This window comes from Diuraphis noxia, unplaced genomic scaffold (genome assembly GCF_037042655.1).
Source record: "Diuraphis noxia isolate RWA-SAM2 unplaced genomic scaffold, SU_Dnox_SAM2 contig0002, whole genome shotgun sequence".
In the NCBI taxonomy this organism is placed as follows: domain Eukaryota; kingdom Metazoa; phylum Arthropoda; class Insecta; order Hemiptera; family Aphididae; genus Diuraphis; species Diuraphis noxia.
Genome location: NW_028301712.1, coordinates 42386215 through 42404998, shown reverse-complemented (window position 1 = coordinate 42404998; position 18784 = coordinate 42386215). Strand labels below are relative to the sequence as shown.

Here is an 18784-nt window from a genome sequence, read left to right as displayed (position 1 = left end):
AGAAAATGAAGAGTTTTGGCGAGAGGTGGATGAGATGATGCAAGGAATACCAGGTGATGATGATGCTGTGATTGGTGGTGATATGAATGGACATGTAAATAGTGATAGGGTAGAGTATGAAAAATCATGGTTTTAGCAAGATAAATTAGGCTGGAGAAAAAGTTTTGTATTTTGCAGCATCGTGTGATATTGCAATAATCAATACGTATTTTAGAAAAAAAGAACATCATATAAGAAATAGCTTATTTTATGTGGTGATATAAAAATATTAAAAGATTGTAAAATAATTCTTAGAGAGAGTGTATTAACACAGTATAGATTGATGATAATGAAAGTATGGTGTAGTGGAAAGAGAGTGAGTGTATTAAATTTTAAAAAAGAAGACCGAAAAGGAGAGCAGAATTAGGTGGTGGAAATCAATACTAAATAAAGAAAAAAACATTTACAAAGAAAGTAAAATAAAAAGCTGGGTGAAATGTTGAGAGAGATATAAATGAGATTTGGAGATGGAAGGATGGCCACTTGTGTTGAAAATATCGGGTCACCTTAGTTGCGTCCCGTTAAAAAGGTATACATGAATATAGCAAAAAACAAAAATGGTTGTTGGTGAAATCAAAAATAGTTTACCAGAAAACAAAGAAACGTGGTGGGTGGGTGAAATGGAGAAAAATATCAGGCGTCTTATGTGATAAGAGAATTCCTATGAGGCTGAAAGCTAAATTTTAAAAAAGTTAGGCTAATATAATTTTTGAAAATCACTTGCGAGCCGCTTACATATTTTTTATTTTTGTCATACTTATTTTAATTAGTACAATCTTTATAAAATATTTGTATAATAAGCACAATAGATAGAGGGGTACATAAGAGGGATTGGTTGGCTTGGTTGAAAAAAACTATAGTAAAAACAATAAATAATAATAATAAAATGAGACAGAATATTTTGTTAAGAAAGGGTATTGTAGGAAAAGTTCATGAATGACACAAACGTTTTTTCTTGGAATTGGATTGGACTTGGGATTTTAGATTTTAGAATGTATAATTTAATTTTATAATTTTAGTGCTGGCCCCATTAAATTTGTTTAAGGGCCGCGTATTGGGGACCACTGCGTTAGAAGTAGTAATGGTGTAGCGTCGAAACTGGACAAGATGAGAAAAAATAGATTGAGATGGTTTGAGTATGTAATGAGGCAAGAGGAAACAAGACGGTATAATAGTAGTTATGAAAATGAACATTAAAAGGTAAAGAGGAAGAAGAAGACCAATAAATAGATGGGTAGATACTATTGAGAATGATGTGTGTGCATAGAGAATGTAGAAAATTGAAAAAAGTGGAGATGTAAGACAAAGATAGCCGACCCCAAATATTTAAGAGGAAGGCGAAGTTGCAGAAAAATAAGATATATATTTCGATAATATAATATTATGAATAATTGTTATTCCATTGTTCCATTTTTCCTGCTTTATGAATTTATTGAACTACTTTTTATGTATAAATTTATTCTTAAGAAATATCGATTTTGGTGCCATTTAATGTGTATGAAGCGTTTTCTCTGAATGGCCAATCCGCAACGTTACAGAAATTCCCGATGTCTGCCATCGCGGCTACAACAAAGTCTTCAATCTGACACTCGTTGGTTCCTTTCAGTATCCTGAAGTACCCATTTTCACCCCACCAAAGTCCCCATGAATTTGCAACGATCTAAATAATAAAAACAAGGACAACTTTTATTGGTAGGTAGTAACACATTTTAGTGTATACAATATACATGTAACTCATTTTTTTTTTTTAAGACAATGTAATGGATTTTTCGGTACAATTGTACCATAATTTTCGCGCCATTAAATTTTTTTCAAAAACAAAACTAAAATCTACTAGTGAAATATTGCTTTAACATGATAATATTTTGTCAGCCAACAAAATATAATGTTTTCATGTCAATTTATAATTAATTCTGTACACTCACATGATAAATGACAATGCAGATAATATTATTATAATCATGTGCCAATTTGACTATCATCATTATATCAGTATAATATATTATGTACCTACCCAATATTTGACTGTTTTTCCATTCTGTTGTTCTTCACCCCAACCAACAATCCTTACAGCATGGTATCCTGTTCTCGATCCTGAAGCCAACTTTGAACACTTGTATACTCCCGATTCGTACATGAAAAATTCTTTGGACACTTTTATCATGGCTATAAACATAACAATAATAATATTACTGTGAACTTAATAAGTACAAGGTTGCATGTACACATACGAATTCTAGTAAGCGTTTGATTGTGTCGGTTAATAATTTAAAATACGCAATAAAGTATGAAACTATCGTTATAAAAATGGCAAAATCAATTACAGTACGCACCTTGAACTGATCCCCAATTCATGATCTCATACATAATACCCTCTTCTGTGGCCACCCTGTACATCAGACCAACTCGTCTGAGTTGCGCAGTTTTGGCCGAACGTGGACATGACACGATCAAGTTATTGTTATTCCTTTGATTAGACACCGCACAACCTGTCGCCCTACCATCCCACGGATAACATTCTTCTGTGACAAGTCTACAAATCACATTTGTAACGAATAAATATAGGCATGTTATACACACTTTTCTTTTCACTCACCCAAATTTCCTAATCCAATTCCAAGCACTGGTTAAATGGCCGCCTTGGCATCCTCGTTGTAGGTCAAGATTGTTACAGGACAACAGGTGTTTCGGTGACAGCGCGTCGCCCATCAGTCCTTTTGTCATTATAACAAAACGGTCGGTGGCCACTTGAGCAGTACTAATAGCCCAGGACGCACCACACCAACCCTGATCGACAGGATCGGTAATATTATCACCAAAAACTTTGCGGAGATCGAAAGATGACTTTGGATATTCTCGGTGAAACACAGCTTTCAAAGGTATAATTTGTAAGATCTGAATAAAAAAACATTTAAAAATCACAATATAAAAACAATCTTTAGAAAAAAACTCAAGCCTACAATGATTGTATTATTTATTGTTTAATTAACAATCCTATCGTAATTTATTATTCAGCAAAATAACGTTTCAAAAAGTTTATTAAAATAGTTGTGATACTAACATATTGATACAATGTACATAGTTAAATAATATATGTTTTAAAAATATTTTATTATTTTACCGCCATAATGTAATTATTCTTAAAATATTTATATAGAACATAGTAATAATATGTAGGTAGTAACTACTAACTGCAGTCAAATTAAAAATTTTAATGGAAGTTCAATAATTTATATACAGGACGATCTTTTAACGTAAGACATTTATAATTTTAAAAACTATTAACATTTTTGAAAATACTTATTTAGCATATATATAATTTTTAGTCATTGAAAAACAACATTTTCTAAAATAAATATACAGGATAATTCACCAAGCATGCTCACTTCTTTTAGATTCTGAGCGGAGCGATGAATGTATTGATTTTACCATGATGTGTATTTTTTTTTTTTATTTTTTTTTTTGTGTCTGTCATCACGTTTTGGGGCAGTAAAAATTCTTCGATTTTTGACTTCAGTACCTCGTTCGATCAGAAAGTGAATCTAGTTGGTACTTTGGGGGGTCAAAAGTAAAAAATTCTTAATACTTTTCTAAATAATTGAGAAAAAAAAACTAAAAATTAAGGGAAAAACGGGAAATTTTACGCAAACTCATTTTTCGACAAAATCGATTTTGGTTTTTGATGTAACTTTAAAACAAAAGACCATAGATACATGAAATTTTCACCTAATGTTTATATAAGTATATTCTATCCACCATGCAATTTTCAAAAAATTTCGACTTAAGTTGAACTATTCATAGGCATTTCAAATTTTCGATCATTATTAGTTTTTTTTAAATTAATATCGATAAAAATTTATTTGTTGGGTAGAAAAGCTTGAAAATTTAATACAAGGCTCTTAACATATTGTTTCAATAGCAGTTGAAAAATAAAAGAAATTCATAGTCACAATTTTTTTTTATAAGCATTCAAAGTTTGAATTTTGACAAAATACGTAAAAATCACGAAAATTCACAAATTATTTTAAGCTAGAAATTCATAAAAAATTTTCTTTTTAAATCTAAGATTTAAAAATTTAATACAAGATTCCTTACAAGTTTTTCAATCTTTATCACAAATAAAAATTCCACCTGAAATTCAAATTAAATTTTTATGAGCATTTGAAATTTAAATTTTTACAACATTGGATTTTCACTTTTAGCGATTTCCTTATTTTGGTGTAACTCTAAAACAAATTACCACAGATACTTGAAATTTTGACTGAATGTTTATATAGGCGTGTTATATATTTGATAGAATTTTCAAAATATTTAGATTTGTTTTGAGCTGTTAATGGACATTTTAATTTTTCAACTTTATTAGTTTTTTTTTCTATAAATATCGATAAAAATTTATTTGTTCGGTAGAAAAGCTTGAAAATTTATTACAAAGCTTCTAATACATTGTAACAATAGAAGTTAAAAAATATTAAAACTTCGTAGGCACAATTTTTTTTTATAAGCATTTAAAGTTCAAATTTTGACTAAATACGTAAAAATCACGAAAATTCGCAAATTATTTCAAACTAGAAATTCATAAAAATTTTTCTTTTTAAAACTAAGATTTGAAAATTTTTAATAATCTATAATATATCCTAGACAGATAAACCGTCTTCGCTCAGAATCGTTTTTCGTATACAATGATATAATATCATTGGATTCAAATTTAATTCCATCCATTACAGTAACCCACTTGTAACCTACTGTACAGCAGAGCGACATACACGACTTACCCGCTTTTTTTTTTAATGATGAAGTTATTCAAAATCTGGTTTTTGTAATCTTTAAATATAGGTACTCAAAGACAATATTTTCAAATCATGGAAATCTTTTGTACCACTTAAGAGTCTTAAGAAGTGTCCTGTAGCGATGCAAACTTTCGTTTTTTCAAATTATAACCCTCCTTTTTTACTACAAATTATTTAGGAGATAATTTTTTTGAGAATTTTAATGTATTGAAATTAAAATTCTAATGATTACTGTTTGAGTTATTTAAATTTGTGTTCTAAGGATAAAAAATCCACGGTTCAGGTTTATAAAATATGTGATATATGGTGGATTTGAAAATATTAGTCATTAATATTAATCTATCAACATAAATAATTTGTAAAAAAAGACCTAAATATCATAAATACTAGTTCCAATAGTACGTGTATTTTATACTTTTGTAAAACGATTTTTAAAGACTAATATCCTCAGTACAAACATTTTAATAACTAGGAAATTACTAGTTCAAAATTTGATTTCGATACATTAAAATTCTCAACAAAAAAATATCCGCTCAATAATTTACAGTAAAAAAGGGGATATTCATTTGAAAAAAGTTTGTATCGCCATCACCTGACACTCCTTAAATGATACAAAAAATCTCGACAATTTCAAAATATGGTCTTCGAGTGTATTTAAAGATTCCAAAAATCAGACTTCAAACAACTTCAATATTAAAGAAAAAAGGGGATAAGCATGCTTGATGAATCTCTTGTTCCAAATTAGAATAGTTGAACATTCCGATTAAGTGACGGCGCTAGGGATAGGGCACTCTGTATAAATGTTTGGGCCTCATGTCTACTTATAGGTAAACAAATCATTAAAATTATGGAATGCAACTTTAGAAACAAATTTTGGACCTTATAAAAATGAGTTAAGTTTACTATTTAGAATTGGAAAATTGACCAAAATTGTCAAAACAGATCTTATGGGTATTATTTTATTTTATAACTGTAAAAAGTTAAATTATTAAAATTATTTTGTTTTGTATGATTTATATTTTGCTATAAGCTTCTTTTTTTAAAAAAAAACCAATTATATTCAATCACTTATTATTTTTAAAATATACTTAATTATGTATGTAATTCATGTAAAAAATCTATTTTATAAGCTGAAAAGTGGTAACGTCAATATAATTATGATAAAAAAATGTATTAATTGCAATAACTTCCAATAAGTATGTTTTAATTTTAATGATATGTAATAATTTAAATCTATTTAAATAAATTATCAATTAATAAAATATATAACTACTGTTAACTGGTAAATGAAATCTAAAAATTATCAGTTATTATATAAAACAAAATAACAAGTGTAAGCATTTACCATCTAGTTCTATAATCGTCAAAGGTTGTACCAAAAATATATCCCAAAATATGTAATGCTGTCACAACTTCGATTAATAAAAATCAAATTATTGGCAATATAGTTTATGCGTTACTTACAAGTTTTTAAAGTTTAAACTAATGGAGTGGTACAGAGGGATACCCCACGAAATTTTAACTACTCCATTCATCTAAACTTTAAACACTTATAATTCTAATAAATTACTTATCCAAAGTTTGATTTTTATAGATCGGTATACTCCAAATAATACTCTCAATTCTGCTTCAGAATATATAATTAAAAATGTATTTCATCATTCAAAAAGAAGTGAAAATGATACCAATAAAAAATATTAAAAAATATAATATTTTTTTCCAAAAAGTGTTTTATGCAATAATAAATGTTTTGCGTTATATAGATCACTCCGTTTAATAGGTAACAATCATATGTATATAGATTGGTTTTGCTTCTAAAAGTATTATATGAAACAAATATACTTCTCGAATTTTGACAATAACTTATACAGTTAAAAATTATACATAGGTACTTATATACTTATATACATCAGTGCCAAAATAAAATCGTGAATATAATTACACACACCTTTTCCGGTGATTGCAGTGTACCTAGCCGCCACTTAAGTCCATCGTCATACGTCTTACCCCAAAATTCACTGTAATTTTTGGCAGACCACCCTAGTTGACGACTTTGGTTTTTAATCACGTCCAAGAGTGAAGGATCGATAAGACATTCATTATGGTTACATATCAGCGTCGGGTTTTCATTGGTTTTTCGACATCGGCTACCATTAATAACAATATTTAAAACAATTAATATTGTAATATTACAAGAAAGTTTTTGTGAGTATAAATTTCAAATTATATGTTTTTTTTATTTCAACACTTTAAAAAAAAAAATTCTAAATATTAAACCATGTTTATTAAATTGTTAGGTAATGTTTATAAAAATATGCTCACCATTCATTGCAGTTTATATTCACCACTTCTCCGTGATTACAATTCGGTTTTTCAGTATATTTTGCTAGAAATAAAAGATAAGTAAAAAAATACGATTTTGGTTATAGGTATAACATAACTAATAGGTAAAGTTATGAATTCCTAAATCCTCTCTCTGACCTACAAATAACATGGGAAATTTGCATTCAATAGAACCAACCTATTGTGTTATTATAAGCTTTAAAAAATGCTATTAAAGTGAATTGACTTATCATCAAACTTAAAGTTAAGAACATTATCTTTGTCCATGTGTTGACTTTTTACGACATGTTTGGAGTTAAATGCTAGTTACGAGCATTTTAAATACAGTTACATTATCTTTAAGATTGATGCAGTAGGTCAAATCTCTCTAATACTAAAACTAACCACACATGATGGCTGTAGTACTTAGGTTCTGTTGATCGAACATTTTCGCGTGGGTCAGAATAAAAAAAAATTAGTACACAAACATCGTCTTATAAGGCGAAAACCTCTTACGTTTGGGGTTGTTTAGCAGTGGTTCCGGCGGAGGTGATTCGACGCCTTTGCAGAACGACATAAAGTCCGGACAACAGTCATTGGACCCGGTGCGGTTAAAGTAACAGAAATCGTCGCAATAGCACATCGTGCCCAATATTGGCGCAGAACAACCCTCGTCCCGCCTCTCAGTACAACATCCAACTTTTGCGCAATAATCTCCGGCTAAGTCGTCTGCGATGCCTTCGTTGGCCGCCACGATTTTCAGGGTGCTTGCCAACGTTACCATCGCTGCTGCAGCAACCACTACGGTCAGCTGACTGCAATTCTGGTGACTCTCCTTCATCTGATAAATAAAAAAGCGTAATTCAACGTTTTTGAAACGACACTGGATAAGAAGATATTTCAATAAAATTCCATACATTTTTGCAACTGATAAAATTGAAAACTACATGTTAAAATGATCGACTGCGTAGAGGGGATAGACTCCATTTCCGGTAGATAAAAGATATTTATCCGGATTTATAAAAGATAATATTTCATTGTTCAGTGAAATAAGTTTAAAAAAAAAAAACAAAATAAAAATTGTATAATATTCAAAGAAAAAATCATCAGAAGTTATATTATATTTTATACTTTTATAGTGCAAACCATCAAACTTCAAATAAAATTTAAAATAATACATTTCTATTTCATATTTGAAATCATTCGAATAATTCGTTAAAATTATTAAAAAATATTTTTACTCTACATTGATGTTTAGAGTGATGCAAACACTTGTGTTGCGACTTACGAATTCTAAAATAAAAATGTCTAAAATCTAAATAACACATCAAATATTTACTACGATATTATTAGGCACATATAATGTTACTTACATTATACTCAAAGTGAAACGTCCATCGATTCCACATGCTGCAAAATATATATTTCTAAATAATACTCTATGAGGGTATCTATTCTCTGAATCATGAACAAAATTATTTTTAAAATAGCATAATATAACGTCCGTCGAAAAATTTGTAATTATACGTTCTGCTCGTTATCATAGTGTTGATTTTAGACTTACCAACATCGACGATATACTTGTATCTACTGGACTACCTGAAGCAGTAGATCAACAGATTATATCATACAACCATTTAATATTCAACATATTTGTTTTGAAATTTTATTATATTATGCTAATAAAGTAATAAAACAGGTAATATAAATCAGACACTGCCACACTGGTGAATAATAATATAGTTATAATGCTCGTTATTAGGTGGGTAATGCGGGTATATAGAATCTCCCTCTGGCCTCGTTTGTTCAATTACGATGAGGATTTGATTTTTTTTAAATACCTAGAAAGAGTTTTTTTATTGCAATTTTATTACTATTCAATATTTATACGAAATAAATCGATAGGATTTTTGGCTCAGTACCTATTTTTAACATTACCATATTATATTTTATCCATTGAATAATAATAGGTAGATATTAGGTACAATAAATATATTAATATTCTGATAATAATCTACGATATTTTTTAGATTGTACAGGATAATTCATTTTTACTTTAAAACGTTGAGGCATCTTGTGAAATTTATATAGGTTAATCGGTTTAAAATCGCATGTAACTAAGTATTAAGGTTATCTGAATATTTCATATTTCTATTCTGTAACTCATAGTTATTACTTATTATTAATTGTTAACATTATTTTAATAACGTTTAAACGTTTTTAGAAAATATTGGCAGCTAATTTGATGTGAAGATATATAGAAGGACTTTTTTCGTATAAAATAAACCAACAAATTATGAAACCTTTTCGACGATTTCCGAAAACCCGCAATGAACAACTTTGGATAATTTTTAAAGTGTTGTTCGTTGGATGGACTTAACCTCGACGTTAAACGAGGACTTACGTCTTACTACTTAATTATATTATTTTGTTTTCATAATTGCATTATTTAATGAAAATATGAATATCTACCTACCTACTTTTGTTGCGATGAACTACGAAAATGATGGTATTGAGCATAGTGCATACAAAGTTGAAAGTATTTCAATTGTCGGAAACCGGAATTATACATTGTGTACATTTTTAATAATAATAATATATGGGTAGATAATAGTCAATTAATATATGGAAAGTATAAGCGCCAGGATGAGACCAGCTATACCTACCAAGGTGGTAAGATGGCACGTAGCCCCTCAATTCTCCCTTCTACATTATGTCCGTAAGCACTTATTTTTGTAATAAATGATTTCACTCTAACTTCTAAGATTACTCAAAAATTCAAAAAAATTTTTAAAAAAAACAAAAATTTCACGCGAGTACCTACGTTTGATTTTTTGATCCGTGTGGTTTTATGACTGTGAGAGAAAACAAATACTGCACTGACATCAACTTATTAACGTTTCGAAAAAATGGACCAACAGTAGTATGAAAAGTACAGTTCTGGACCTCCTCCCCCTTGAATTTTACATGTAAAAGCATAATATATAGACTCCTTTGTATAGGCAATTCGTAGTACAGGCTCCTCCGAATCTTATATAAATTACCAAGTAGGTATAGGCAACCCGCAACAAAAATATTATACCTGCCTACTATTTCCAGATTATAATCACATTCGAATACACATCTGGCTAAATCATACGTTCTACATCGAAATGTATCACACATACACACACAAGATTCCAGTATTCCATATAGTATTCAAATAAGCCGACCAGGCTTTTGTTCATTAAATTACATACAGACTCATACATAGTCACAATTATTATAAACATTGAAACATTCCAATCCAACAGAGTACCACCCTAAATTATATTTGATACCCTGCCACCCGTCCTCGGGCCCTAACAACATCATCCGACTACAGACCTGTATACAAGCCTGTAGTGTCACGTCCGAGTATTGTCGATGAATTCCAGCCATAAAGTATAGTGTACAGAGCAATATAATATCAGGCTGTTACTACCGTTCAAGTGTATACAAATATTTTACAAGTATTATAAAAATCAAATTATTTATTTTACTTTAATGAACACTGTAGTTCATTTTTCCACCACCACTAGTTTGATATTAACGCATTCGTCAATAATTCGCTTAGATAAAACCAGGGGCGAACGCAGGAAAAAATTTCGGTGGGGAGGGGGGGGGGGGGTTGAATTTTTTTTTTTTATTAAGAAAGACAATTTCTCTTAGACTTCGCTTAATCCGGACAGTTATGTAATATTACGAAAAATACGCAATATATTATGCCGTAAACTAAAATAAACATAATAGCTATCATATTTTAACAGAAGAAGAGATTTTTGAAAGCCTCATCGCTGCAGAAAACTCTGAAACGGATGAATATACGTACAAGATGAAGTAGATGATAGTATCAAGTCTAAGCTAAAACTTAGTGAAATTAAAGACTATTTGAATATTGTCCTTAAATATGTTGAAGATAACGACGATGAAAATATATCTGCATATTATTACGAATATTTGAGGCATCTACGTGAGTTATTAATACGAGAAATAAATGCAAAAGGATCACAACAAAAGACTAGCAGTTTTTTCAAACCAGTTAATGAAAGTGTGCCTAAATATATAATAATTATGATTATATACATTACGTTAATATGTAATGTTTTTGCTGGATCTAATTTTATGTTGCAATATATCATAATATATAGTAATTAGTTTAATATAATATTCATAAATCTATAATAGGGATATGTTTTTGTCCCTAACCGGACTTTCATTAAATCGGACAACCTAGCTAGAGCCCATATTAGTCCGGTTTAATAAGGTTCTACTGTGTTTCATTACTCATCTATTCGTTGAAGTGTGAAGTTTTGTTTCGCGAGTTCGACTAGTGTTTTATCAAAATCATGCTTTCGTGCAGTGTATGCGATAAAACCTTTGCATTGATTAAAAATCTACACAGACATGTAAAGTCACATAATATATCCACTAAAATCGTATGCAGTATATGCTCAGAAATATTCTGCAGACGAAGAGATAACCTCATCAGACATAGCAAAGAAAAACATCGTAAGTATTATTTTTTCACAATATAAAAATGTATTAGATAAAATATTCATAAACAAATTAATAATAATAATACTATTTTCCGGTTCAAATATTATAATCCAACAACAACCAACCATAACCAAGCGAGAACTTCAAGATTTTTTGAAACCGAATGAACAAATTTACAATTATGAAGGTAAATATCTTATTCATACTTTATAACTTACTTATATTACTCTGTAGAAACTAATAAAACACTTCGTGTAGGAATATAACTTTATCGACAAATTATTAAAACAAAATATTGCTGTAGGTATACAAAAATATTTTAAATAAAAATGATATTATCTTTTGTGTTCAAACCGTTAGGATACAATCCTTATACTATTAAAAGTATCTCAGTGTTTATACATAAAAATCATCACGTGTTAGTAAAAAATAGGAAAAAATAACCTAAATTGTATAAAATTATGGCAAAATATCATAATTTAGATAAAATCTTGTACAACTAGCATAGTTGGCCTCGTTAATAATATACCTACATACATATTAAAAATATTAGTAAAATAAATTGTTAAATAATTTCTGATAAACTTGTGTAATAATATATTAAAATAATTTTAATTTATTATATATATTCTTAAGTACAGACATAGATGTTTTGATAAATATATTTGATCTTATACATATTTAATAATGCAATAGGAATTTCTTATTTTTCTATGAAAACATATATACATTTAATATTATTCCTAATGAAAACATATTTGGGTAGTTATAATGGGTACATATTTAAAAATCTTGATAAAAATTACATAATTCAGACAAGAACATAAGTAAATATTAAACATTGCTATAAAATGATTTCATAAACCTATATTCTCATAGGTATCAGTTGTGTAAGACATATTATAATTTCATGTAACGTACTCAACTAATTATAATATTTGCATGTAGACATCGATGTTCAAGCCAAATAAAATACGAATTTATTTTTCCTAAACACTTTTTTTTTTTAATAGTAAAACATTTATCTGATTTCAGTTCCAGCTGATTCAAATCGCGATAGTCTTAAGCGTGGACATCATGTGGGAAATTCAAACGAAGCAGTAAATGTTAAAAAAACACGCATGGACATCGTCAATACCCGTGGTTTTGTTAAGCAGGCACATCGCTCTCAAATAAACTCAATTGGTATATTACATGAAAAATACAGATAATTTGACCAACTACAGCAGTTTTCTAGAAACATCAAAAAGAGACTTAATACAATTACTCAAATTGCTATCAACTAAACACCCAATTAAATATAATCTAAAATTGGAAGCTACATACAATAGACCACATGTCGACAATTCTGCAGAGAATAGTGCATTTAAAACCTCGGCCAAGGAAATTTTCATGGATACCAAATATCGAAGACAAGATTGATATAGATTTAGCCAATCTTATGTCCGAGGAAGACGAATATACTTCGAAAGGAAGTGGATTTACTTTACAATCTATAGATGGCTTGTTGTTAGGCGTATATAAATATACACCTATGGGTGGCTCGTCATATATTCCGTTACCAAATTACATTAAAAATAAAAAGCCGTAATCAACCCACAAACACAGACCAACAATGCTTCAAGTATCAAGTGGGCAATTCTAGCGAAATACGTTTTTGGTAATACCAAAAATCAAGTAGCCGAAAATTATAAGTCGCTCGAAGAAAAATACAATTTTAACGATTTAACGTTCCCAATACCCGTTACAGAAATAAAAATATTGATATCAAAATTGTTTTTTTCTCAATATTATAAATAATAACTATATAAATATCGATTTTAAAATTTTAATTTTCAAGTTAAAAACCTCGAAGTTATATTTTGACCTTGGTATAGGGGAGGCTGTTAGTCATAAATTTACTTTAAAAAATTGCACTAGAAAAACTAAATCTGCATTGCATTTTGAATTGGAGCTACTGACTTTCGAATTGATCAACATACCTATTGTATAATAGGTACCTATTATTAGAAGGCAATCTTGTTATTACAAGTAATTTATACTCTGTGGTAATTGGAACTTACTCTATTTTTATCTACTTATTGTAAAACTTAAATTAATACACTGCTGATTTAATTAGGTTAGAGTGAGTTGAAAAATACTGTTGTTATAACACATTAATCCTTTGTTTAGGTAGCCAGAAGTTATCTATATAATAATTATAAAGTTTATATTTTAATTATAAGTATGATAAATTGTAACAATATACCTATAAACAAAAAAAATATACCTATTATCAAAATAGAAAATATCATTATTTTAAATAACAGAAGAATTTAGGCATTAAGCTGTATAAATTTTGAGGGTATCTAATCATTGAGTTGATTGCTGTGATTACCAATACTATGGATGATAAAATTGGAATATTGTTGGGCATATACATATACAAGATACAATTCTAAAAACTTACTTTTGCCGAGTATTGGATAGTAGGTTTCAAATACAGCTCATTGATGAGTAGGAATATGACTTATGAGTATTATATTTGAGTAGATGTATAATAATTAATGGATGTATTAAATTTAAATTAAATTATCATAAGGTACCTACAAAAATCAAATCTAAACAAAGGTTACAAAGGATTTTTACTTAAAATCTCAAACCAGATATAAAATTTAAGTAGGTATGTAAAAACATTCTGATAATATTACATTTTAATACAGCACCAAATTATAGATAGAAAAAAATATGACATAAAAACGCGTAAAATTTAATAACTATACAAAAGTATTTAATGGTTACTATAAATGCAAGAACAAATCATTTATAATTCAATATACACAGTAGTAGTAGTATTAGTAGAAAAAAAAAAAAATTACACAATAATAAGAATTTTAAATTCCAAGTTGTTTCTCATTCAACGTTAGCCAGTCTTTATATTTTGATAGCAGAATATCATCAGGTTGTACATTTCTCCATTCATTCACACAAAATAGTCTGTATGAATCATTTCCATACTTGCCAATTCCATACAATTCTATTGGGTACTTCCAATTTTTGAATAAGAAATCCTCTGTAAATACAATATTTGTGTTGAGTGATGCAAAAAAAAAAAATATTTTTTTTGATTTATAATAATTATTACCTGTAAATCTTTTTATAGTTTTAACACGAGTATTTTCTAATCCTAAATTTTCTACAGAACAAAGTAAATCTTTGGGATCTGCTTTAATCACATCCTCTGGTGTTGGCCATTTTAGTAGAAATGTATGAATTTTTGGAACAGCGAGTTTTGCTGAAAATATTTAATAAATGATTAAGAAAAGTGTTATAAAAATGATCCAATATCAACAATTAAAAAATTTCTTGACACTAACACATTTTAGAAAAATATGAGAATAGTATTTATTTTCAATCTCAAAATAAAAACATGATAAAAATATAATATTTTATAGAAATACTGGTAAATCTAGTTCACAGTACTGGATATTTGGTAAATTAATTTAAACGAAATCTCGAATAAAATATAAAATTCAAAGAGCCATAAATAGTAGACCTATATGAGCCTAAATTCTAAAATCATACTGTGACAAATTTCTTTGTCTAACACCTATTTTATATTATTAAATATTAATTATTATGTTATTATTATTCTCAATTGACCAATCCAATAATAATTTACCCGTTACTTTGGTTAAAAATATAGTAGCAATCAACAGTTGCCAAGGATTGTGAAACAAGTCTTCTTGTATAAGAGCATAAGGAGATCTAGGTGGAACCCATTGACCACCACTTGTTGATTCAAAATAGTGACTGGTTTGTACAGCATTTTGGTTTTTTATATGACTCTTGTAAACCAAACCGGGACGCTTACAATAACTTGTCTTGCGGACATTCTTCTTTGGATATGGTGATGTACACTTCAGTTTGGAAGATTTATCTGTACTTTTCAGTTTTTCATGGTCTGTTTCCATATCTGCAGATAAAAATGAATTTCATATAATAGATATTTAAATCAGGTGGATTTAAAAAACTAATGATAACAATTAGATATTACTGAAAAGCAAATATAAATAAACTAAGAAACTATTTAAAATAACAAAAGATATTAAAATATAGTACTTACTAAGTTATTATAGTCAATTTGACACATGGGTGTAATGGCAATGTAGCAGTTTTAGAAATCACTTATATCAAAAAGAATAAGATCAATGATCATAATATATCTAAAGAAATACAAAATTGATATAATAATAACATATAAGATTATGATCGGTCGTGGCTGTTTACATCGAGTACTTACAGAACAACTAAATAGGGATGGAACTATTGACAATATTACGTTCCGCGATTCCCACAGTTCCGATACCACTGAATTAAAAACATTTTTTTCAGAGAAGGTTCAAGTCTTCAAGGTACCAAGAACATAACGTAGTCACCAGCCTAACCATTTTAATATATTATTATTATAAAATTGCAGTGTTTGAAAACTACAAAAAAAAAAAACCATTAAGTACTAGAACTTCTTAGGTTTACTGCAACCGCACAAAATTGAAAATACGAAATACGAATTAATGAATTATTATTTGAAATCGTGCGGCTTATTATTATGCGTAGATAACGTAATCACTATAATCACTGTTATCATAGCAATATAAAAAAGTGGAAGATGAGCAGCACAATATAGTAGACATAATATAAAACAATAACAATTTAAATTACAAATAACAACAATTTTTGTATGTGTATGGAGCAGCATGAGCGCACACCTGTAAGATAGGTATAAGGTATATTACAATCACTATGTACAGACTACCTATTAAAGTCTTTCTTAAATCGTAGTTACAATAATTAATTATTTATTTATTTTTATTGTTACATATATAGATACCTGCTTTATATTATTGTCATGTGCTTATATGTAAAATGGATTAGCCGGGTTCCACGTTCCAGTATATTAATATACTAGTTATAATTACACACTCACTTATTTAAAAATATCGGACAATATTATAATATAATACAACTTTGCAAAATCAGACAGGTCTGTCCAGTCTGTGTTTATACGATTTGTTCGTTGCAATAATAAAATGTAGGTAATATAACAATAACCAAAATTTATAATTTTTTATTTGAATTATAACAATATACCCATAAAGTATTATTTTTATAATTTTTTTTTATTTGATTATTAATTAAGATGGTATTTAAATATTAGAAGCACACATATATTTTTATAATACTTTTTTTATGAATTATTAAATATAAAATAATATTAGTATGTGTCAGTGGCGGTTATAAGGGGGAGCGATAGGTGGATCGCCCCCCCTGGTCCGTGTTTTTTTATAATAAATTATAATTGAAATTTTATAGTAAATTATTGAAAGAACTATTAATCATGGTACTATTTTTTTGTGTTTCTAATTTATAGAAATAGTATCAGCAATTTGTAAAGTTGTCTTGCGTAATATAATTAATATACAGTATATTTTTAAATAATTGTAGTACATTTTATTAATTTTTGTTATTATAGTATATGTACGTACTACCTAGTACCTACGTAATATGTTATTCGGAAAGTTGTGTGCCATTGTTTATATATGTATATATATATATATATGGCTGCTAGGAATAATCTCAATAATGTAATAGATTTCCCATTCTGATATTACGATAATTTTAAGAGGACGCTACACCCGTATGTGTTGTCTCCGTCTTACAAGTGCGTAACATTGCAAAAACTGTTTCGCGGGGTAAAGAACCGAGAAAGATACAATTATTATAACTAAGAAACGATATGTTCACCACATAAAAAGGAGAATTTTGACTGTGCAATATGGTTTTTATTTTTTCGATATCATTTATACAAAAAAAAATTCTTATTGTTTTATAATATATTAATTTTGTGTTTTTAAGCATGAATAACTTTTTTGTAGTTCGGATATCGAAAAAATAAAAACGATATTGCACAGACACAATCCTCCTTTTTATGTGGTGAAAATTTCGTTTCTTAGTTATAAGTTATAACTATATCTTTCTCGGTTCTTTCCCGTGTGAAACAGTTTTTGCAATGTTACGCACTTGTAAGACGGAGACAACACATGCGGGTGTAGCGTCCTCTTAACATAAATCTAAAAATATAATAAACGCTATATACTCATAAACTCACATATATTATTACACGTTTTGCTGAACAAAAAAAAAGACATAATATGCTTGTATTTTAGATTTTTATTATTACAATGGTTGATTAACTGTGCGTCTGTGATTATACTTTTTTTTATTTAATTGTAAGTACAAGGTGAACCTATTTTGGATTATTTCAAAATATTGGGGAAAAATTCCAACAACTCATTATTGTCCTATGAATTTTATAATTTCCGCCCCCCCCTTAAAAGTCAGTTATAACAGCCACTGGTATGTGTAGATAAATGTGATTAGTGCTTTTCGTGTACATATAGATATAGTGCCGAGTGCTGAGTAAACATATATGTTAACTAGGTATGTCTTATTCCACAAGACGTAGTGAAATAGTAAATTTACAGTTTCAACTATAACCTACAAGTTGGTTAAATTCAGACAAACATATTCTTTTATTGTTGTGCACAAAAATAATAATCAATATTTAACATGTTAATTTTAGTTGTACCTATTGGGTATAAAATAAATTTAAAATTTTTGATTTTTGATTTTAAACAATTCAAGGATTATTTAAATTTTAAATTTATTGTGTTGAATTTCTATAGATATATGCACTCTGCGTGTAAAAATAAACCTTTTAAATTTAATGGAAGCTTATTCATAATATGTTTGTTTATTATTTGTTTAAGTACACAAATGCAATTTTAAACATATTTAAGCTAATTTTTAATTTGCATTCAATGGTGCTTTCATTGCTCGTTACAATTCATTTTAGATATTTTTTTTAAAGGCTTGTTGTAAAATTAATAGTTTTAAAAAATGTTGACTCACTGCATAGTGTTGAGAAATGACAATAATTCATAATAACACCCAAAATTATATAGTTGAATTTATAGGAAGCTGTAAATAATAGATATTCAATATAGGTAATTTAAATTATAATACTGATTGCTGATTTGAAAAATAGAGAATGTTGTTTAAATACATGAACTCGATTC

The 18784-nt window shown here is 28.3% G+C and overlaps 3 protein-coding genes across 4 annotated transcripts; 1 reads left to right on the top strand and 2 right to left on the bottom strand.

The window, feature by feature from the left end:
* Window positions 1–742: 742 nt before the first annotated feature.
* LOC107167828 (putative peptidase C1-like protein F26E4.3) lies at window positions 743–8785 on the bottom strand. 2 transcript variants are annotated; one of them, XM_089220860.1, is made up of 9 exons: window positions 8713–8785; window positions 8522–8558; window positions 7665–7989; window positions 7149–7212; window positions 6775–6973; window positions 2636–2934; window positions 2373–2572; window positions 2054–2205; window positions 743–1699 (listed from the first exon to the last, which is right to left on the bottom strand). In XM_089220860.1, exons 2-9 carry the CDS (start codon window positions 8555–8557, stop codon window positions 1502–1504), a joined length of 1473 nt encoding a protein of 490 aa, XP_089076986.1. In that variant the 5' UTR covers window position 8558; window positions 8713–8785; the 3' UTR covers window positions 743–1501. The 2 variants fall into 2 exon arrangements, with proteins under 2 accessions (XP_089076986.1, XP_089076985.1); XM_089220859.1 differs by having other exon boundaries at window positions 8522–8748.
* An 853-nt stretch (window positions 8786–9638) lies between these two features.
* LOC149058477 (uncharacterized) lies at window positions 9639–13832 on the top strand. Its single transcript, XM_089218378.1, has 4 exons — window positions 9639–9687; window positions 11086–11217; window positions 11716–11853; window positions 12702–13832. Exons 1-4 carry the CDS (start codon window positions 9639–9641, stop codon window positions 12875–12877), a joined length of 495 nt encoding a protein of 164 aa, XP_089074504.1. The 3' UTR covers window positions 12878–13832.
* A 582-nt stretch (window positions 13833–14414) lies between these two features.
* On the bottom strand, window positions 14415–16248 carry LOC149058476 (methyl-CpG-binding domain protein 4-like). Its single transcript, XM_089220445.1, has 5 exons — window positions 15949–16248; window positions 15772–15871; window positions 15328–15621; window positions 14791–14940; window positions 14415–14718 (listed from the first exon to the last, which is right to left on the bottom strand). Exons 3-5 carry the CDS (start codon window positions 15617–15619, stop codon window positions 14540–14542), a joined length of 621 nt encoding a protein of 206 aa, XP_089076571.1. The 5' UTR covers window positions 15620–15621; window positions 15772–15871; window positions 15949–16248; the 3' UTR covers window positions 14415–14539.
* Between the last annotated feature and the right edge of the window lie 2536 nt (window positions 16249–18784).